Source organism: Pseudochaenichthys georgianus, unplaced genomic scaffold, assembly GCF_902827115.2.
Source record: "Pseudochaenichthys georgianus unplaced genomic scaffold, fPseGeo1.2 scaffold_521_arrow_ctg1, whole genome shotgun sequence".
In the NCBI taxonomy this organism is placed as follows: domain Eukaryota; kingdom Metazoa; phylum Chordata; class Actinopteri; order Perciformes; family Channichthyidae; genus Pseudochaenichthys; species Pseudochaenichthys georgianus.
Genome location: NW_027263082.1, coordinates 59,574 through 82,925, shown reverse-complemented (window position 1 = coordinate 82,925; position 23,352 = coordinate 59,574). Strand labels below are relative to the sequence as shown.

At 42.1% G+C, this 23,352-nt stretch overlaps 1 protein-coding gene and 2 non-coding genes across 3 annotated transcripts; all 3 read left to right on the top strand.

Moving 5' to 3' along the window:
• Positions 1 to 18,921: 18,921 nt before the first annotated feature.
• On the top strand, positions 18,922 to 22,543 carry rpl27a (ribosomal protein L27a). Its single transcript, XM_034078961.1, has 5 exons — positions 18,922 to 19,043; positions 19,718 to 19,781; positions 19,884 to 19,959; positions 20,805 to 20,979; positions 22,369 to 22,543. Exons 1-5 carry the CDS (start codon positions 19,041 to 19,043, stop codon positions 22,495 to 22,497), a joined length of 447 nt encoding a protein of 148 aa, XP_033934852.1. The 5' UTR covers positions 18,922 to 19,040; the 3' UTR covers positions 22,498 to 22,543.
• Positions 20,448 to 20,577, top strand: LOC117443015 (small nucleolar RNA SNORA3/SNORA45 family). The gene has a single exon (XR_004551603.1). It is a non-coding gene; the product is annotated as a small nucleolar RNA SNORA3/SNORA45 family (small nucleolar RNA).
• LOC117443014 (small nucleolar RNA SNORA3/SNORA45 family) lies at positions 21,895 to 22,024 on the top strand. Its single transcript, XR_004551602.1, has one exon. It is a non-coding gene; the product is annotated as a small nucleolar RNA SNORA3/SNORA45 family (small nucleolar RNA).
• Positions 22,544 to 23,352: the final 809 nt, after the last annotated feature.

Sequence of the window (23,352 nt, the reverse complement as noted above, 5' to 3'; positions counted from 1 at the left end):
CTAATCTTGGATGGCCACTTTTGGAGGAAGTTCATCTTAAACAACTTTGTGGTGAATGTGGAATAAAAGACAAATATCGTATGACTCAATGAGGCTAATGCATGCTCTTGAGATTGGTGTAAACATTAGATGTTCGGTGCAGCTGCGGGGGCGTCTGCTTTTTACTTCTTTTAGACTTTCACGTAACCTCAGACATGAGGAGCTGCATAAGATGTTCTTTTGATGTTTTTAAGTGAAACATCTGCACATTACAACACAGGGGGGAGAAAGAGACAGAGAAAGAAAGAAAGCCAGCGGACATGTGACTGACTTTACTGGGCTGAAGAAAGTGGGTTTAAAAGACACGAGAGGGGAATAAACCTTCCTTTGAAAACATCTCACGGTCAATTTCCCCCATTGTATCCGTACATTAGCCACAGGGCTGCCGGCCGCCTCTCATCTCTCCCGCTACGTCTTCATGAGCCTTTCTCAGACCCCGGTGGAGGTGCACTCAGATCAAAGTGTTTCAGGCCGGCTCACGGGGTTTTATCATCGATGGAACAGATTTTCTCCATTTGGAAGTCTTTTATTGGGTTCAGGGGTAAAGCACTCATGGTGCACGCGTCTTGGTATATTACATTACGTGGAAGAGCGTTTTGACTAAAGTGCTCTAATTTCTTTCTCCTTTTTGACATATTACTTCAAAGAGCTGAATCTTGGAAGAACACATCGTCCATTACATGTCTTTTATCCAAAGTGACTTACATACTCAATACTGTGGGCAATCCCCACAGGAGCAATTTGGGGTGAAGTGTCTCCGGGACACAACGACATGCTGACTGCAGTGGGACTCGAACTTGCTAACCCCTGATTCAAAGTGCATCACACTACCCACTGAGCCACAGCCGTCCCTCGACTCTTTCTAAAATAACATTAGTTTTAGCGCAAAAAAGGTGAAACCACAATCGGAAAATGACAGCCGTGAAGTGAGCAGACCACCGAGAGAAACGGCGTCTGGTATCCACATCAGGATTTAGAAACATCTGTTTGTACGATTTATTTAGAGTCAATTCCAAAGAAAACAACCTCATTCATTTTGTTTGGCTGTTTTTCTTATCAGTTTTTTTAAATGTCTTATTTCATCTGTTTTCTTTGACTCCCCCGGACTAAGGCTTCAAGACGAATTGGTCTGAAGTGCAATTAAAATAAGGCTTTGATGAAAAAGAGACTGTCTTGGAGATTTGTTTTGATAGTCTGATATTCAGCTAAATGTATCCTTATAAGAGCACCACAAACAAACTCCATTTGACACCTTCTTTTCTCCTCTTTTATTTATTTATGGTAATGAAGACCCATGTGAGTCTGTCCTCATGACCTCTAAATCAACCGACATTGTGCAGACACCAGCAGGGGGAGTGGAAAGGGAATCGTATTGCAGACCTTTGACTGTGTTAATGCAATCCAACTTAAAGTCAGAGACAAACACGCCCCCTGCCGGGAGATCTGTGTGAAGCCATTTGTATTACATTACATTATTACATGCTTTTATCCAAAGCGACTTGCATGCTCAATACTGTGGGCAATCCCCACAGCAGCAATTTGGAGTGAAGTGTCTCAGGGACACAATGACATGCTGACTGCAGTGGGGTTTGAACCTGTGCTCCACCTGATCCGAACACCAACGCACTACCCGCTGCGCCACACGCCTGTCTCATCAACAGTGTCTGCTTTGTTTCTGTTTTATTTAAATGTAATTCATGCTATTCTTAACATTGTATGTGACATTAGTTGATGTTACATTTAATCAAACAATACAAAAACGTTCGTAAGCCAATGGTCATAAACCCCAGGTACAAGAATTAAGACTTTTTACACGTTGGAAAAAGTAGTTTTTTAAATCCTCACTTTGGCTTTAGCTGCTGTAAAAGATAAGATCAGGATCAGACATAATGGCGTTCAATTATATTGGATAAAATAATATAAATATCTAAGGGAGTTCTGTGAAAATATCTGAAAACAGAGCAAAAATATGATGTACTCTTTTCATAAAAAAAGTACAAATGATTGTGATTGTTTTCAAAATAAATAAAGCACTCCTGTTCAAGATTCTCTCCATTAGTAAAAAGGGCAGCTTTATGATCAAAACTAGTTACAGCAGGTAGTATTTCTTCCCGCTGAACACATGTCTCCTCCTCCTCTGGTCCTCCTTCCTCCTCCTGCAGACCCTCAGGAGCTCAGCTCTGCCGGCTCGCTGGAGGCCGGTCGATGGGAACGTCCGCTCGGGAAAAGTCTCCTTCAGTTTGCTTGAGAAAAACTCCTCCAGACTGCGACCGGCCTGAGCCACCTCTGAGTCGGGCTGCACAGCAGAAAGAGAACATGGGAAGTGTAAAGTAGTTTAACACGTTATGTATCCAGGGAAAGAAGATGTATAGACTAGTTTGCTCTCTCCCTCTCTTTGTTTACTTCCGTTACATAGAGAGGCGAAGTCCCTCCCCTTCCGGGGGACCTCCATGGGACCTTATCCTACCCTATCGTCTATTCCTTGCCTTCTGAGTGAAACGTCACGGGGTTAAGGGATAGTGGATAGGATAATTCAAAAGGACTTAGGAGAAGAGACTGCGGTACTTTTCATAGTCTTATATTTCAACATTTTTAAGACAAACTGTGACTTTTTTGACATGGAAATGATTTTTTAAGACAAACATCATGTGTGTAATTCATGGCACAATTCAAACGGGATCGAGAGATACTCTTTCTCTCTCCATTGAATTCAATACATAATTTTTCCGAAATAAGGTCCCATGGGTTAACAGAGATGGGCGGGACTTCGCCTCTCTATAGTGACATCAATATGCAACACATTTTACGTGATAGGCTAAGGGGCGGGACCTCTCTGAGTGGTTGACCAATCACAACAGAGCAGACTGGGCTCTGGTTTCAGACGGAGGGTGAAAAGAGGTGCTGCAGCAGGCAGTATGAGGAAAAAAGAGCTTTTTGAACATTAAATCATGGAGACATGTCCCAGTAGAGACACTACATACATATATGAACCTGAAAATGAGCAGAATACGTCCTCTTTAATGCAATGGCATTAAATAAAAAGTCAGTTGTTCACCAAAATCCGAGGGAATCATCCTGCAGACTTTGATTGCCATTAAATAGATGTTGAGATAAGTCAGTCTACATTTAAAACTCCATTAGCGCTCGGATATTAAATGTCTCACTCACTAAACGTCTTTTTAGTTCCTTTTAACTTGATTGATGTCAAAGTACCCCTTGGGGTTCCAGTACCCTCATTTGAGAGACACTGGCTGATCGCGCTGAAATAATTAAATGACTTCAGAAATTAGATTAACTGCACTCACGTAATTGAACCTGGAGCAGTTCTTGAACATCAGCAGCACGTCGTCCACAAACTGCTCGGCGCTGAAGTAGTGCAGCGTGTTGCTCTTGTCCAGTTTCCTGCGGATCAGCGACAGGTCGATGGGCCTCCGGATGATCTGGTAGTAGTTTCTGGCCTGCAGCACATTACCAGACATTACTGCATCGTGAGAGAGACTGTCGCCATTTTAAATATGCTTGAATGAAAGGTAGACAGTGAGACTGCAGGTTGTTTTAACCACTCACTACAAACAACACATACAACCAATATAATAAAGTCAGGATAATCTTGAAGATAAAAGTTGGCTTTTTCATTTTGGATTTAAATATGAAAGTATATATATATTTGTTAATAGACATGTTTAGATGTGAATCTGTTGTACTGACCAGCGAGCTGACAGGTTCATGAAACGGAGCGCTGAGTGTGTGACAGTACAACAGCAGAGTCAACTTCTCACACCTCTGCAGGAAACACACACACACACACGGTTACCAAAAAAAACTATTTTCAGCTGTGCAAATGTATGTGGTGAGGGTCAGAGACTCCCCCCCCCCCCCCCCCCGGCAGCTCACCCTCTGGTCCTGGGGGGAGAGGGTGTACGGAGCTCTGACTCCCCCGCAGGAGGGCTGCTTCTCACAGGCGTAGCTCTCTTCAGGATCCTGCTCAGTTCTGCACAGCGAACACACCCAGTCCCCTCTGCAGGACACACGGGACACATGTTGATGTAGAAGAGACATGAAGAAGAGGGGACACATGTTGATGTAGAAGAGACATGAAGAAGAGGGGACACATGTTGATGTAGAAGAGACATGAAGAAGAGGGGACACATGTTGATGTAGAAGAGACATGGAGAAGAGGGGACACATGTTGATGTAGAAGAGACATGGAGAAGAGGGGACACATGTTGATGTAGAAGAGACATGAAGAAGAGGGGACACATGTTGATGTAGAAGAGACATGAAGAAGAGGGGACACATGTTGATGTAGAAGAGACATGAAGAAGAGGGGACACATGTTGATGTAGAAGAGACATGGAGAAGTGGATTGCTTTTAGGTGACATATTCCTTGATTTCAATAAAGTGTGCTAGTTGTCTTCCTCTTTTCTCTTGAGTTGTCCCCTAACATAGATCTTACTCTTTAGATACCCGGCCTATTGGTTTGTAGGAAATGCTTCATTCATTTTAGGTAGAAGCCAAAATTGTGGAATCATAATGTGCCATTGTGAACTGTGTTCAAAAATAACAATTAAAAAGTACATTTAGTTTTTCAAACACAATTGTTTGTCACAATATCAATGGAATATTTTCAGAGTTAGTCAAATTCACCCTAAACTTTGTCTACTTTTGCATTGCGTCTTTTCTTTTGGGAAAATGAATTCCACTCAATATTAAAGTAAGGCAGAGTGAGAGTGCAAAATGATTTAGGGGTGCTGGATTATTCACATCATGATTATCATCAATACCGATATATAGTAACACAAATAGTCGATCGGCCGGAGTCACAGAGTTGATTTTTTAGTAGATAAAGGTTTAAATAGTGTTTGAGTACCAGGTCTAACATCACTCACTGAGGGAAGCAGGTGAGTGGAGGTATGTGGCAGATCAGGTGGAAGACTTTGGGGCAGCGGTCGCAGCAGAGCAGCTCTCCTCCGTTCAGGCAAACACCGCAGAAGTCCTCACTCTCCTCCACTCCTAGAGGTCCAGGTGTCGATGACACTTCCTCCCCTTCCTGCGAGCAACGAAGATCTACACTGTCGTCCATTTGCACTTCTTCACATTTCACTTCTGCTTCGTCCTCCAGCTTCAGATCCGGCTCGGCTTCTGCTTCGTCCTCCAGCTTCAGATCCGGCTCAGCTTCTGCTTCGTCCTCCAGCTTCAGATCCGGCTCAGCTTCTTCTGCTTCTTCCTCCAGCTTCAGATCCAGCTCAGCTTCTGCTTCGTCCTCCAGCTTCAGATCCGGCTCAGCTTCTGGTTCTTCCTCCAGCTTCAGATCCGGCTCAGCTTCTGCTTCTTCCTCCAGCTTCAGATCCGGCTCAGCTTCTGCTTCGTCCTCCAGCTTCAGATCCGGCTCAGCTTCTGGTTCTTCCTCCAGCTTCAGATCCGGCTCAGCTTCTTCTGCTTCTTCCTCCAGCTTCAGATCCGGCTCAGCTTCTGCTTCGTCCTCCAGCTTCAGATCCGGCTCAGCTTCTGCTTCGTCCTCCAGCTTCAGATCCGGCTCAGCTTCTGCTTCGTCCTCCAGCTTCAGATCCGGCTCAGCTTCTGCTTCTTCCTCCAGCTTCAAATCCGGCTCAGCTTCTTCTGCTTCGTCCTCCAGCTTCAGATCCGGCTCAGCTTCTTCTGGTTCTTCTGGATCCAGTTCGATCACCAGGCAGTGCTCTAGATCTGGATCCAGATAAAATGTTTCTGACTCTGTTTTCACGTCCAGGTCCCATTCCTCAGATCCAGAATCTAACAGGATGTACGGCTGATCCGGATTAGAGTCGCAGTCGAAGCCGGAGTCCCTCTCTGGCTCTCTGGAGGGCGAGAGGTCGGGACAGTACGGCTCAGTCCAGGAGGGCTGAGAGGTTTCTGTTTGGATGAGACCGCACTGAAGTGTCTCCTCTTTTATCTCCAACATGTTTTCCTCATGGTGACTGAATCCATTCTGCAGACAGAGACACAAAGGGGCAGAAAGAAAGAGCTAATGTAAAATATATGACAAACATCACTGAACCTGTTATATTTTGTGTTCCAACAATTTGCAAACTGAAAGAAAATCATTAATTGTATTCAAGGTAGCGTCTTATCTGGTGGTCTTTAATGGTGTCCCCTTTTTGCACGCTTCAGTGTTGTGGTCGTCTTCATGGAGCCGTAATGAACTAACTTTCTATGCATTTTTAAGCAGTTTTTCACAATACAGTATTTAGATAATGGCTTTATCACATTTTATAACAAGATAACGGTTTTTTTAAGTTATCAGAGAAACAAGCTGAGTGAGGACACAGCCGAACAGCTTTGAAGAAACACTGATGACTGAGTTTAAACTGCTTTATTTAATGTAAAGACATCTTCAAGTCATTATTAAAAACTCACCTGTTCACCATGGCCTTTGACCCCTAACCCATCACAGGCCCCCTGCTTCCACCCCTACTGCTATTTATACTATTTACTTTATTATTTGCCCCTTTTGTTTGTTTGTTCACCATGTAAAGCGGCCATGGGTCCCTTGAAAGGCGCTATAGAAATGTAATCTATTACTGTTATTATTATTAAACCATACTCCAGTGGCTTTGATTTCACAGCCGCGAACATCAGCCGACAAAATGAATTGTATTATGACCTCTTGAATGCTGGGTCTTTTGGGCCACACAGTCCTGCTTTAAAGAGTCCTGCTTTAAACAGTCCTGCTTTAAACAGTCCTGGTTTAAAACAGTCCTGCTTTAAACAGTCCTGCTTTAAACAGTCCTGGTTTAAACAGTCCTGCTTTAAACAGTCCTTGTTTAAACAGTCCTGCTTTAAACAGTCCTGCTTTAAACAGTCCTGGTTCAAACAGTCCTGCTTTAAAACAGTCCTGGTTTAAACAGTCCTGCTTTAAACAGTCCTGCTTTAAACAGTCCTGCTTTAAACAGTCCTGGTTTAAACAGTCCTGCTTTAAACAGTCCTGCTTTAAACAGTCCTTGTTTAAACAGTCCTGCTTTAAACAGTCCTGGTTCAAACAGTCCTGCTTTAAAACAGTCCTGGTTCAAACAGTCCTGCTTTAAAACAGTCCTGGTTTAAAACAGTCCTGCTTTAAACAGTCCTGCTTTAAAACAGTCCTGGTTTAAACAGTCCTGCTTGAAACAGTCCTGCTTTAAACAGTCCTGCTTTAAACAGTCCTGGTTTTAAACAGTCCTGGTTTAAACAGTCCTGCTTTAAACAGTCCTGGTTTAAACAGTCCTGCTTTCAACAGTCCTGCTTTAAAACAGTCCTGGTTTTAAACAGTCCTGCTTTAAACAGTCCTGCTTTAAACAGTCCTGCTTTAAAACAGTCCTGCTTTAAACAGTCCTGCTTTAAAACAGTCCTGGTTTAAACAGTCCTGGTTTTAAACAGTCCTGCTTTAAACAGTCCTGGTTTTAAACAGTCCTGCTTTAAACAGTCCTGGTTTAAACAGTCCTGCTTTAAACAGTCCTGGTTTAAACAGTCCTGCTTTCAACAGTCCTGCTTTAAAACAGTCCTGGTTTTAAACAGTCCTGCTTTAAACAGTCCTGGTTTAAACAGTCCTGCTTTAAAACAGTCCTGCTTTAAACAGTCCTGCTTTAAAACAGTCCTGGTTTAAACAGTCCTGGTTTTAAACAGTCCTGCTTTAAACAGTCCTGGTTTAAACAGTCCTGCTTTAAAACAGTCCTGCTTTAAACAGTCCTGCTTTAAACAGTCAGTCCTGGTTTAATCAGTCCTGGTTTAAACAGTCCTGCTTTAAACAGTCCTGGTTTAAAACAGTCCTGCTTTAAACAGTCCTGCTTTAAAACAGTCCTGCTTTAAAACGTCCTGCTTTAAACAGTCCTGCTTTAAACAGTCCTGGTTTTAAACAGTCCTGCTTTAAACAGTCTTGCTTTAAACAGTCCTGCTTTAAACAGTCCTGCTTTAAACAGTCCTGCTTTAAACAGTCCTGGTTTAAACAGTCCTGCTTGAAACAGTCCTGCTTTAAACAGTCCTGCTTTAAACAGTCCTGGTTTTAAACAGTCCTGCTTTAAACAGTCCTGGTTTAAACAGTCCTGCTTTAAACAGTCCTGGTTTAAACAGTCCTGCTTTCAACAGTCCTGGTTTTAAACAGTCCTGCTTTAAACAGTCCTGGTTTAAACAGTCCTGCTTTAAAACAGTCCTGCTTTAAACAGTCCTGCTTTAAAACAGTCCTGGTTTAAACAGTCCTGCTTTAAACAGTCCTGGTTTAAACAGTCCTGCTTTAAAACAGTCCTGCTTTAAACAGTCCTGGTTTAAACAGTCCTGCTTTAAACAGTCAGTCCTGGTTTAAAACAGTCCTGGTTTAAACAGTCCTGCTTTAAACAGTCCTGCTTTAATCAGTCCTGGTTTAAACAGTCCTGCTTTAAACAGTCCTGGTTTAAAACAGTCCTGCTTTAAACAGTCCTGGTTTAAAACAGTCCTGCTTTAAACAGTCCTGCTTTAAAACAGTCCTGCTTTAAAACGTCCTGCTTTAAACAGTCCTGCTTTAAACAGTCCTGGTTTTAAACAGTCCTGGTTTTAAACAGTCCTGCTTTAAACAGTCTTGCTTTAAACAGTCCTGCTTTAAACAGTCCTGCTTTAAACAGTCCTGCTTTAAACAGTCCTGGTTTAAACAGTCCTGCTTTAAACAGTCCTGGTTTTAAACAGTCCTGCTTTAAACAGTCCTGGTTTAAACAGTCCTGCTTTAAAACAGTCCTGCTTTAAACAGTCCTGCTTTAAAACAGTCCTGGTTTAAACAGTCCTGATTTTAAACAGTCCTGCTTTAAACAGTCCTGGTTTAAACAGTCCTGCTTTAAAACAGTCCTGCTTTAAACAGTCCTGGTTTAAACAGTCCTGCTTTAAACAGTCAGTCCTGGTTTAAAACAGTCCTGGTTTAAACAGTCCTGCTTTAAACAGTCCTGCTTTAATCAGTCCTGGTTTAAACAGTCCTGCTTTAAACAGTCCTGGTTTAAAACAGTCCTGCTTTAAACAGTCCTGGTTTAAAACAGTCCTGCTTTAAACAGTCCTGCTTTAAAACAGTCCTGCTTTAAAACGTCCTGCTTTAAACAGTCCTGCTTTAAACAGTCCTGGTTTTAAACAGTCCTGCTTTAAACAGTCTTGCTTTAAACAGTCTTGCTTTAAACAGTCCTGCTTTAAACAGTCCTGCTTTAAACAGTCCTGATTTAAACAGTCCTGCTTTAAACAGTCCTGGTTTTAAACAGTCCTGCTTTAAAACAGTCCTGGTTCAAACAGTCCTGCTTTAAACAGTCCTGCTTTAAAACAGTCCTGCTTTAAACAGTCCTGGTTTAAACAGTCCTGGTTTAAACAGTCCTGGTTTAAAACAGTCCTGGTTTAAACAGTCCTGCTTTAAACAGTCCTAGTTTAAACAGTCCTGGTTTAAACAGTCCTGCTTTAAAACAGTCCTGGTTTAAACAGTCCTGCTTTAAACAGTCCTAGTTTAAACAGTCCTGCTTTAAACAGTCCTGGTTTTAACAGTCCTGGTTTGTCACGTTATCAAATGTTTTAAGATATCAGAGAAAGAAGCTGAGCAAAACATTGGCAACAACCTGATTTGATTTCACAGGCGTGAACATCAGCCAACAACCTGAATTGTATTACGAGTCGACCTCTTGAATATTGTGCTTTGAATTGAAAGTGCGGTGTGTAAACTCAAGTTAATCTCTGTACCTGTTGAGGACGACGTAAAGAGGACGTGTTATTGTGGAGCCCAGCTGGTGTTGGGCAGGGCAGACGCACCAGAGAGACGACCGGCTGCAGACAGGACAGGGACCGGACGTTGAGACGCTCCATTACCACGACAGGGATTCTGGAGTTACCCAGAATCCTTTGGGCCTCCGGGTGAATCCTGTGGAAAGACATCTTGGTCAGTAAATCTCGATGTTGGTCAGTGGTTTAACATTTGTTCATAAATCCTGAATTCTCATTCATCAATAAAGAAATTGTTGGACATAACTCCTTGGAGAAAGCATATTCCCCATGACATCAAACCATTTATTTAAATACATTTGTCTCCGTTGTTTTGAGGCGACTGCGTTCACGGTGTAGTCCTTAATTTTACCTTATTCTCTCCAATAAAATCGCCACATCTTTCTCAGGTTTTAATTTGACACATGACGGAGAGAGTCTTGTATTTCCATTGCAGGACCGGGTTGACTGCTTTTCCATCTCACAAATTCCAGTACTGCAAAACTTTATGAAAAAGAAAAAAGAGAATACATGTCAACAGTCCAAAAAGTGTATCCACATATCAGTCACCCTCCTTAACTCGTATGAGGCAGCTGTAGTGATCACTTTTACGTTTGCTTGTGTCTCTGTAACGTGTTGGGCTTGGCGTGGCTTCTCTGCATTTCCTGCAGGGTTTGACCCGGTCTCAGGTGAACCGTCCTCCAGGTGTGCTCTGCTCTTCGTTACCCGGGGCAACAGAGTGGCTCGCCTCTGGGGCAAGTTGCCATGGCGTCTGAGAGGCAGGTGAGCCATCTATCTCCAGGAGGATCACGCCTCGTGGGGTGAAGAACAAACGAAAAACACAGAAAGAAGCTGCTGTAAAGTCTCCCGTGTGCTCAGTGTTTGACGGCAATATAACAGAGGAAGAAGTAGCATTTAAAGATTACGGTAACTAACACTTAATTTACCTACAGGTATAATACATGATGACATAAACAAAAAACAACATGTTTTACATAACTTATCAGATCTGCAATTCTTCCTCCCTGGACGTCTTCAAGGCATCATTAAAACTGTTCCCCATGGCCTTTGACCCCTAACCCTTCACAGTGCTTCCACCTATTTATTTATTGTACTCTATTATTTGCCTTACTTTGCGGCCATGGGGAAAGGCGCTATATAAATTATAACTATTATTATAATTATCTTTTTTTAGAATGTTAGTGGTTTCTATTATTTAGTGTTTTTGATTTTGTATTATTATTCTTACTTTTTCTTATTTATTTATTCATTATTTTATTTATTTATTTATTATCCTTATCGCTATTATTTTCATTCTTATTTTGTTATTCTTATTATTATTTATTTTCTAAGTGTACATTTTTGTATATTATTTATTTTATTCTTATTTCAAATAATATTCTTATCCTTATTCTTTTAATTGTTTCTTTATTTGTTTCCCTTATCCTTATGCTTATTTTAATTAATATCGTATTTACTATTCCTATTATTATCTTATCTTAATCTTATTTTGTACACAACAACACATCATGAACAAGTCCCAGTCATCCGTACCTGCGTGTCAATGTGAGCGCCCTTCAGAAGACGGAGGTGTGTGCAGGTGGAGCTGAGCTGAAGACAAGAACGACGGAGCTGCTGTCCAGTATCAGGAGGGACAGCTGCGCTCTGATTGGTCGAGAGCTGATCCCACCTCGGCCTCCTGATACTTCAGAGAGTCGCTGCTCGTCATGTGATGCTATTATTCGCCTCTCATCGTCACCTGGGGAGTTCACGTATAAAGCATGGGGGGGAACTGCAGCAAATGAGGCGTGGAGCATTAAGAGGAAGAACATCCGCCAGTGACTCGATTACTAACAGACCAATGACAGGCTGTCGAGTTCGCTTTGAATAATAGTAACTATGTAAATCAATGTTCCCTCGAACTGATGCTGCATCACGTGAAGAAGCAATTTAGGAGCAAATTGGACTAATTTATGTTCTATTTTCATGACTTCCTGTCATGTAGACCTGTAGGTTTACTATATGCTATATCCCCTCTTCTTCATGTCTCTTCTACATCAACATGTGTCCCCTCTTCTTCATGTCTCTTATACATCAACATGTGTCCCCTCTTCTTCATGTCTCTTCTACATCAACATGTGTCCCCTCTTTCTTCATGTCTCTTCTACATCAACATGTGTCCCCTCTTCTTCATGTCTCTTATACATCAACATGTGTCCCCTCTTCTTCATGTCTCTTATACATCAACATGTGTCCCCTCTTCTTCATGTCTCTTCTACATCAACATGTGTCCCCTCTTCTCAATGTCTCTTCTACATCAACATGTGTCCCCTTTTCTTCATGTCTCTTCTACATCAACACGTGTCCCCTCTTCTTCATGTCTCTTCTACATCAACATGTGTCCCCTCTTCTTCATGTCTCTTCTACATCAACATGTGTCCCCTCTTCTTCATGTCTCCTCTACATCAACATGTGTCCCCTCTTCTCCATGTCTCGTCTACATCAACACGTGTCCCCTCTTCTTCATGTCTCTTCTACATCAACATGTGTCCCCTCTTCTCCATGTCTCTTCTACATCAACATGTGTCCCCTTTTCTTCATGTCTCTTCTACATCAACATGTGTCCCCTCTTCTTCATGTCTCTTCTACATCAACATGTGTCCCCTCTTCTCCATGTCTCTTCTACATCAACATGTGTCCCCTCTTCTCCATGTCTCTTCTACATCAACATGTGTCCCCTCTTCTTCATGTCTCTTCTACATCAACATGTGTCTCCTGTTCTTCATGTCTCTTCTACATCAACATGTGTCCCCTCTTCTTCATGTCTCCTCTACATCAACATGTGTCCCCTCTTCTTCATGTCTCTTCTACATCAACATGTGTCCCCTCTTCTCCATGTCTCTTCTACATCAACATGTGTCCCCTCTTCTTCATGTCTCCTCTACATCAACATGTGTCCCCTCTTCTCCATGTCTCGTCTACATCAACACGTGTCCCCTCTTCTTCATGTCTCTTCTACATCAACATGTGTCCCCTCTTCTTCATGTCTCTTCTACATCAACATGTGTCCCCTCTTCTTCATGTCTCTTCTACATCAACACGTGTCCCCTCTTCTTCATGTCACTTCTACATCAACACGTGTCCCCTCTTCTTCATGTCTCTTCTACATCAACACGTGTCCCCTCTTCTTCATGTCTCTTCTACATCAACATGTGTCCCCTCTTCTTCATGTCTCTTCTACATCAACATGTGTCCCCTCTTCTTCATGTCTCTTCTACATCAACACGTGTCCCCTCTTCTCCATGTCTCTTCTACATCAACATGTGTCCCCTCTTCTTCATGTCTCTTCCACATCAACATGTGTCCCCTCTTCTTCATGTCTCCTCTACATCAACATGTGTCCCCTCTTCTTCATGTCTCCTCTACATCAACATGTGTCCCCTCTTCTTCATGTCTCTTCTACATCAACATGTGTCCCCTCTTCTTCATGTCTCTTCTACATCAACATGTGTCCCCTCTTCTCTATGTCTCTTCTACATCAACATGTGTCCCCTCTTTTTCATGTCTCTTCTACATCAACATGTGTCCCCTCTTCTCCATGTCTCTTCTACATCAACATGTGTCCCCTCTTCTCCATGTCTCTTCTACATCAACATGTGTCCCCTCTTCTCCATGTCTCTTCTACATCAACATGTGTCCCCTCTTCTTCATGTCTCTTCTACATCAACATGTGTCCCCTCTTCTTCATGTCTCTTCTACATCAACATGTGTCCCCTCTTCTTCATGTCTCCTCTACATCAACATGTGTCCCCTCTTCTCCATGTCTCCTCTACATCACATGTGTCCCCTCTTCTTCATGTCTCATCTACATCAACATGTGTCCCCTCTTCTTCATGTCTCTTCTACATCAACATGTGTCCCCTCTTCTTCATGTCTCTTATACATCAACATGTGTCCCCTCTTCTTCATGTCTCTTCTACATCAACATGTGTCCCCTCTTCTTCATGTCTCTTCTACATCAACATGTGTCCCCTCTTCTCAATGTCTCTTCTACATCAACATGTGTCCCCTTTTCTTCATGTCTCTTCTACATCAACATGTGTCCCCTCTTCTTCATGTCTCTTCTACATCAACATGTGTCCCCTCTTCTCCATGTCTCTTCTACATCAACATGTGTCCCCTCTTCTCCATGTCTCTTCTACATCAACATGTGTCCCCTCTTCTTCATGTCTCTTCTACATCAACATGTGTCCCCTCTTCTTCATGTCTCCTTCTACATCAACATGTGTCCCCTCTTCTCCATGTCTCTTCTACATCAACACGTGTCCCCTCTTCTTCATGTCTCTTCTACATCAACACGTGTCCCCTCTTCTCCATGTCTCTTCTACATCAACACGTGTCCCCTTTTCTCCATGTCTCTTCTACATCAACATGTGTCCCCTCTTCTTCATGTCTCTTCTACATCAACATGTGTCCCCTCTTCTCTCATGTCTCTTCTACATCAACATGTGTCCCCTCTTCTCCATGTCTCTTCTACATCAACATGTGTCCCCTCTTCTTCATGTCTCTTCTACATCAACATGTGTCCCCTCTTCTCCATGTCTCTTCTACATCAACATGTGTCCCCTCTTCTTCATGTCTCTTCTACATCAACATGTGTCCCCTCTTCTTCATGTCTCTTCTACATCAACATGTGTCCCCTCTTCTTCATGTCTCTTCTACATCAACATGTGTCCCCTCTTCTTCATGTCTCTTCTACATCAACACGTGTCCCCTCTTCTTCATGTTTCTTCTACATCAACATGTGTCCCCTCTTCTTCATGTCTCTTCTACATCAACACGTGTCCCCTCTTCTTCATGTCACTTCTACATCAACACGTGTCCCCTCTTCTTCATGTCTCTTCTACATCAACACGTGTCCCCTCTTCTTCATGTCTCTTCTACATCAACATGTGTCCCCTCTTCTTCATGTCTCTTCTACATCAACATGTGTCCCCCTCTTCTTCATGTCTCTTCTACATCAACATGTGTCCCCTCTTCTCCATGTCTCTTCTACATCAACATGTGTCCCCTCTTCTTCATGTCTCTTCCACATCAACATGTGTCCCCTCTTCTTCATGTCTCCTCTACATCAACATGTGTCCCCTCTTCTCCATGTCTCTTCTACATCAACATGTGTCCCCTCTTCTTCATGTCTCTTCCTACATCAACATGTGTCCCCTCTTCTTCATGTCTCTTCTACATCAACATGTGTCCCCTCTTCTTCATGTCTCCTCTACATCAACATGTGTCCCCTCTTCTTCATGTCTCTTCTACATCAACATGTGTCCCCTCTTCTTCATGTCTCTTCTACATCAACATGTGTCCCCTCTTCTCCATGTCTCTTCTACATCAACATGTGTCCCCCTCTTCTTCATGTCTCTTCCACATCAACATGTGTCCCCTCTTCTTCATGTCTCTTCTACATCAACATGTGTCCCCTCTTCTTCATGTCTCCTTCTACATCAACATGTGTCCCCTCTTCTTCATGTCTCTTCTACATCAACATGTGTCCCCTCTTCTTCATGTCTCTTCTACATCAACATGTGTCCCCTCTTCTCTATGTCTCTTCTACATCAACATGTGTCCCCTCTTCTTCATGTCTCTTCTACATCAACATGTGTCCCCTCTTCTTCATGTCTCTTCTACATCAACATGTGTCCCCTCTTCTCTATGTCTCTTCTACATCAACATGTGTCCCCTCTTCTCCATGTCTCTTCTACATCAACATGTGTCCCCTCTTCTTCATGTCTCTTCTACATCAACATGTGTCCCCTCTTCTCCATGTCTCTTCTACATCAACATGTGTCCCCTCTTCTCCATGTCTCTTCTACATCAACATGTGTCCCCTCTTCTTCATGTCTCTTCTACATCAACATGTGTCCCCTCTTCTTCATGTCTCCTCTACATCAACATGTGTCCCCTCTTCTCCATGTCTCCTCTACATCAACATGTGTCCCCTCTTCTTCATGTCTCATCTACATCAACATGTGTCCCCTCTTCTTCATGTCTCTTCTACATCAACATGTGTCCCCTCTTCTTCATGTCTCTTCTACATCAACATGTGTCCCCTCTTCTTCATGTCTCTTCTACATCAACATGTGTCCCCTCTTCTTCATGTCTCTTCTACATCAACATGTGTCCCCTCTTCTTCATGTCTCCTCTACATCAACATGTGTCCCCTCTTCTTCATGTCTCTTCTACATCAACATGTGTCCCCTCTTCTTCATGTCTCCTCTACATCACCATGTGTCCCCTCTTCTCCATGTCTCTTCTACATCAACATGTGTCCCCTCTTCTTCATGTCTCTTCTTCATCAACATGTGTCCCCTCTTCTTCATGTCTCTTCTACATCAACATGTGTCCCCTCTTCTCCATGTCTCTTCTACATCAACATGTGTCCCCTCTTCTCCATGTCTCTTCTTCATCAACATGTGTCCCCTCTTTTTCATGTCTCTTCTTCATCAACATGTGTCCCCTCTTCTTCATGTCTCGTCTACATCAACATGTGCCCCCTCTTCTTCATGTCTCGTCTACATCAACATGTGTCCCCTCTTCTTCATGTCTCTTCTACATCAACATGTGTCCCCTCTTCTTCATGTCTCTTCTTCATCAACATGTGTCCCCTCTTCTTCATGTCTCTTCTACATCAACATGTGTCCCCTCTTCTCCATGTCTCTTCTTCATCAACATGTGTCCCCTCTTCTTCATGTCTCTTCTTCATCAACATGTGTCCCCTCTTCTTCATGTCTCTTCTTCATCAACATGTGTCCCCTCTTCTTCATGTCTCTTCTACATCAACATGTGTCTCCTCTTCTTCATGTCTCTTCTACATCAACATGTGTCCCCTCTTCTTCATGTCTCGTCTACATCAACATGTGTCCCCTCTTCTTCATGTCTCTTCTACATCAACATGTGTCCCCTCTTCTTCATGTCTCTTCTACATCAACATGTGTCCCCTCTTCTCCATGTCTCTTCTACATCAACATGTGACCCCTCTTCTCCATGTCTCTTCTTCATCAACATGTGTCCCCTCTTCTTCATGTCTCTTCTTCATCAACATGTGTCCCCTCTTCTTCATGTCTCTTCTACATCAACATGTGTCTCCTCTTCTTCATGTCTCTTCTACATCAACACGTGTCCCCTCTTCTTCACGTCTCTTCTACATCAACACGTGTCTCCTCTTCTTCACGTCTCTTCTACATCAACACGTGTCCCCTCTTCTTCACGTCTCGTCTACATCAACACGTGTCCCCTCTTCTTCATGTCTCTTCTACATCAACATGTGTCCCCTCTTCTTCATGTCTCTTCTACATCAACATGTGTCACCTCTTCTTCATGTCTCTTCTACATCAACATGTGTCCCCTCTCCTTCATGTCTCTCCTACATCAACATGTGTCCCCTCTTCTTCATGTCTCTTCTACATCAACATGTGTCCCCTCTTCTTCATGTCTCTTCTACATCAACATGTGTCCCCTCTTCTTCATGTCTCTTCTACATCAACATGTGTCCCCTCTTCTTCATGTCTCTTCTACATCAACATGTGTCCCCTCTTCTTCATGTCTCTTCTACATCAACATGTGTCCCCTCTTCTTCATGTCTCTTCTACATCAACATGTGTCCCCTCTGTGTAAAGAGACTCTGAAAGTTTCAGGAACAAAGATTCTCTCTCTTTTTGATCCATTTCTATAAAAACCTGTCTGAAAATGAGCTGATCAGATTTTGGCCACTTTATGATGTCATAACGATGTGTTGGCTTGTGTAGCCATTAGCCAATCAGCAACCAAGGTAACTCCCGTCACCTTATCACCTGATGTGCTATTTACACGAGAACACAAACGGTTGTATCCGCTACTTTCCTCTTTCCTATATCCCGTTCGTTCACACGAGGCCGTAATGGCAATGCGGAAATGCAGAAACAGATCGCGCAAACGATAACGGGTCCCACGGTGGATAGATCTGCAAACGGAACGCTCCGGGGGGCAAACGGCTCTGTGTGTACGCCCTATACGATCATTTCGATAACGATTAAGCCATAGCCCCGCCTCTCCCCACCTCTGCTGCTCACTGCTGTCGCATGGTCAGTAGCTACTGGCAGTAGCTGTACAATAATGGTGTATTTTGTGGTGCCACTTACAGGCCCAGCATATGTACTACAGCGTCTCCAGCGCTTTCGAGCGGTCTCGTGCGAACGGAAGACTTTTTTGATATCGTATTCGGTTCGTTTTCGTTTCGTATGCGTTTGCGTGTAAATGGAGTCTCAATCTCCTCCTAGAGCACCATTGTGTTCTTTGTAACCAAATGTCTCTCAGAGGGGCGTGGGGAGGGGCTCCTTATTTTCATCTAAAGTAACAGACAGAGAATCAGCACTTTGGAAACAGGGCTGAAACAGAGGGGATTATGGGTAATGCTGCAATGATGTGTTTGGTGTTTGGAGCCAAACACTTCAGAGACATGTTTTGTATATATCTGAGAGCTGTGATATATGGATGAAAAACAGTATCATAGGGGACCTTTAAGTTCAATTTGAAGGTATGTGTACTTTCCTATTCTTGTTGTGTTAAGCGACTACAGCTAACTTCACTACAATTATCTTATGACTTGTTACTGGGACCTATCCAGATAAAAATAGTGAATATTAACACGTAAGTAAAATGCAGGAAGTTGTTATACAGTAAACTTAACCCCAAAACAATAACATTTGTGGCCTTATGCCTTGTGATCCTTACAAATTAGTTTCAAATAACAGAGTTCCCTTCCATGTCAAGAAATAAACAGCATAGGTTGAAATATAATTTAATATCAATTCAAAGTCTTCATAAATGATCCCTGACAGTGTTAACGTCCGTAGAGACATCATGCCTGATGATGCGCAAAATGCAGCACGCACCACTCGTTTTTTAATCACAGCTGACCTGGTTCTTTGCTGTAAATATAAAAGAGACACAAGAGCCGTCCAGCTGAGGTTAGACTGGATTGACTGCATGTGTACTTTGAACCATAAAAATACTATGATTATAATTAGGAATATTTGAATCAGATGTAGTGAAGGAGAAATAAATAAAGAATATCATACAATAAATACGTTAAAAAAAGTATGTAAAATACATTTTTATTTGTCTATTTTGAGTTAATGTGTTCCTTCATCAAACCCTTTGGCGTCGCTGTGGGTTTCTCAGCACTCTGTTGCTAGGAGCCAAATCTCGCACAAAAGCGCGAGGTTTAGAAATCGCGTTCCTCTTTCAACTAGCCTCCAAGATGGTAGGTGCTATCATGAATCCCTGTGCTCTGAAATGTAGTTAAATCTATGCCCATCCTTGTTCATTCGTACTGCTAACTATCATCTAATGGCGGGTTACTGTACAGACATCTACTACGAACATTTACTGTATGACTAGTCCCTTGATTTGTTAACATTATGGCGATTTGTGAGCGGTTTACTTGCAGTGTGAGAGCTGGGGCCTCGGATGTAGCCGTCAGCTAGCACACACTGTCTGAACTCACATGTGTTGACCGCGTTAACAAAACCTCTACATTGATTATAAAAGTGACCATCTAGGTCGCTGTTAAAAACGTTAAAGTGCTCGAGAGTTCTTGCTAACATCAATGTATTTTCTTAACGTGCCAAGCGGTTACAATATGCTGGTTAAAGCTGTTGTATTAGCATTAGCTTCCTGAGATGCTAGACAGCATGAAAGCAGGCAGTCTTTAAACTGTGAGTTACAGCTTGTAATGTCACGTTGGAGTAAAAAGAAAACAGTATAAGAATATTTGTGTAACTATTATAAGATGCTATAGTTTCTAAGTGAATGGCCTGTTGATGTATCCATGTAAAGTAGGTTGTTTGGCCAATGTAGCATGGCAGCTAACTCCAAGACCACATCTGTACTGAACTTTTATATGTATTCTAATCGATATTTAATCTTTATTTACAGCCCACCAAAGCGACCAAGACCCGGAAGCTCCGTGGACATGTCAGCCACGGACATGGTCGTATCGGTGAGTTTCAACTTGTTTTTTTTAATATGTCTTCGTAGATGTATAACTGTGTTTGAGACACATGGTCAACCTGGCTTTTTTTTTTTTATACCAACCCCACAGGAAAACATAGGAAGCATCCTGGAGGTCGTGGTAATGCTGGTGGTATGCATCACCACAGGATCAACTTCGACAAATAGTAAGTTCTGCATGACATGTTGCATGACGAGTTGTGCTAAAAACACAACGTGAAAGACTGCGATCTTACATCCAGAGTTTTTCTTATTAGTAACATTATTGTTGGAAACTAGACGTTAGACTTTAAGCATAGTTATACAAAAAAAATGTTTGGGGTGACTTTCGTGTTAAGTTTAAATATGTCGTATAATCATATAAACAACTCATGTGTATGCAATATACTGAACATTAAAGCTGAGTGCACACTGTCATATTAATCTAGTGATGTTATGGCAATATTCAATACAATTGTCACATACTTTTATTTTTTTAATTCTCGCCTTTTAATTCTTTCCCTCTAAACATTTTTGTTTACAAATATTGAGGGCACTGCTGAGTTTCTGTCTAGGAGAGAATGGATTAAGAACATTGTTTGGTTGCTATTCAATTTGTTACTCGTTGTAAAGGTGATCTGCACAGCGCTCTGGATAGATCGTTGGTATTATTGTTGTAGAGACTCAGAGTCTCACCCTGACACACATAATTGTCTTGGTGTGCTAGAGTTCTCTTAAAGTGAAGACTGGTCCTATTCACCGACTGGCTCTTTGTAGGCCAGTCACCCACATGGGCAGTTACAAACGTTACTCACTAAATTACATTTGTGTCAACATTATGCCTAGTATCTGTTTTATTAACAATCAAGTCCACAGATTGATAATAAAAGCACTTCCCTTCAATAACAGATCTTGCCAACATGTTAACTTCTAAAAAGCTTCCAAACAAAACCAAAGTTTTTTAGCTTATGTCCGCTTCCCATTTAGGTTACACAGCAGTTGACCTTTTCTCCCCTCCTCTGCTTCTCCTCAGCCATCCTGGGTACTTCGGTAAGGTCGGTATGAGACATTACCATCTGAAGAGAAACACCACCCACTGCCCCACCATCAACTTGGACAAGCTGTGGACTCTGGTGAGCGAGCAGACGAGGATCAACTACGGCAAGAAGCCCGACGGACCCGCTCCCATCATCGATGCTGTGCGCGCTGTAAGTACTGACCCACATCTTCATGAGCAGAGTGCCAGAGCAGATGTTTTAGCTGACGCTGGCCTTTGTAGTGTAATCTTTGGGTTCTTTAAGTATTGGCATGTGTGAAAGACAACTTGGGTGTAGTTGTAATTGTTACAACAGCTGTAGAAAAACACATTTGGTGGCAGATGGCTTACATATTGGAGCTAATTCTCAATCAACTGGCCAGTATCTAGGAAGGCTTCAGTGCCCTCGATCTGATCATTGGTAACTGGCTACATTTCAGTTGAAGTAGTGTCATTGGTGTATTTATGACACGCTTGATGGATAAAGACCTAGTCAATAAGAAAGCTTTGCAGGTGTTGACGTTTGTAGTTTGGTTACTGTTATCTGCTTTGTTCAAAATGAAAACAGCGATGCCTGACACCAAGGCAAAGATGTGCTGAAGAAACTACGTCTTAGATTCACAAACCGTTTTCATTGATACTTTTATGACCAAGCTATTATCAGTTGGTATATTGCAGCCCATGCTGTAGTGATTTAGGCGGTTTAGTCTCCACAAAAACCAACGATTAGAAAATGTGTCAAACTTAAGATGCTTTTTTCATTAGCACAACTGATAATGTTTTGCGGCAGGACATTACATGCATGTTGTGATCGATGGTAGTCCAGTTAATGTCGGGAAGTCCTTATATATTTTATTTTCACAACAACCAATTTGTAAGCGAAAACTCAAGCCGAGTACATTCCAATTTTTATCTAGTGATGATGTGGCAATATTCAATCAAATTGGCACATTTTACTCATGTTCCCCTGACTGGTGTACGTTTTCAAAAAAGTTTCAGTCTAGGAGAGAATGGATTAAGAACATTGTTTTGTAGCAATTCGTTAATCATTCGTAAAGGTGATCTGTGCGTCGTTGGTAATGTTGTTGTAGAGACTCAGAGTCTCACCCTGACACACATAATTGTCTTGGTGTGCTAGAGTTCTCTTAGATTGAAGACTGGTCCTATTCACCGACTGGCTCTTTGTAGGCCAGTCACCCACATGGGCAGTTACAAACGTTACACACTAAATGACATTTGTCACCATAATATATATCCTTTATTTAACCAGGTAAAAGTCACTTTGATCTTTTTCAAAATTGACCTGGCCAAGAGGGCAGCATGAACAATGTTACAACAAATGACCACAAAACGATACAGGCAGACGACTGCAGTAAAACACAAATGAAATGGCACATTAGCTAGTTATAAAACACAAAAGAAACTTGCACAATTTTAAAACGACTAATGCCCTGTGTGCTGTTTTTCTGATGAGGAAATGGTTCATAATCTTTCCAGATAAAATGGCCTTTGTGCTCATGGATTATCTAGTTGTATTAATGTCTATATTCTTTTCTTCCAGGGCTACTACAAAGTCCTGGGTAAGGGCAAGCTGCCCAAGCAGCCCGTGATCGTGAAGGCAAAGTTCTTCAGCCGACGGGCCGAGGAGAAGATCAAGGCAGCTGGAGGAGCCTGTGTGCTGATGGCATAATGTTCCTGTCAGTGTGTTTTTGGACAAATAAACTGTATAAAAAGAACTTCACGTCTGATTTAAATGACTGGTTTTGAGCTTCTGTTCTTTGGAAATGGCAGCATCTGTGGCATGTTCTAATTAAGTGGTTATTTGATGATCGTTTCAGTAATTATTACATTGGGATAAGTGCGTTGCTGGCACCACTTGAGCAAGAATCCACCATAAATATGACTGCAGTTAGCTGTGTTTTTTAATCAACGTATTCAACACAGTTAGAAATGCGCTTCTACTTCCTGGTTGACTCAAAGAAATAACTAATGTAACAAAATCAATATACTCTTTGCATCTGAAAATAAAATACCATAAGCATTTATGGTATTTTATTTTCAGATGCAAATTAACCTCAGTTAAACTTGTGATTGCAATCAGTGATGGATGTTTTCAAATCATTACCCTAAAATTGCAATACTACAGTAAAGAAGTACTCTATTACACGGATCAGCCATGCATTCAGAGTCTGTAATTGTAATCAAATATTAGCACTGTTACCACAAATACAAAAAAGTACTGGTACAAAAATAGAAGCTGTTTTATAGGTCAGAGCTGACTCAACAACCAGTGGGGTTGTGGGTATGAATCCTGAGACTGGTAGACAGTATCTCCAGTCAAATCTGTCTGGCCAAACTCGTATTTTAACCCAAAATAATGGGAAAGATATATGCTCTTCCAGATTAAGCGTTATGTAATTTGTGAAACCTATGTTTTGCAAATGCATTCATATCGTCAAAAATTAAAAAGTATGAATGTTTTATCCATTGGTTCAAATCCCGAGCATGGCAGTACATTCAGACCCCACTGCCTCTTCTTCCAACA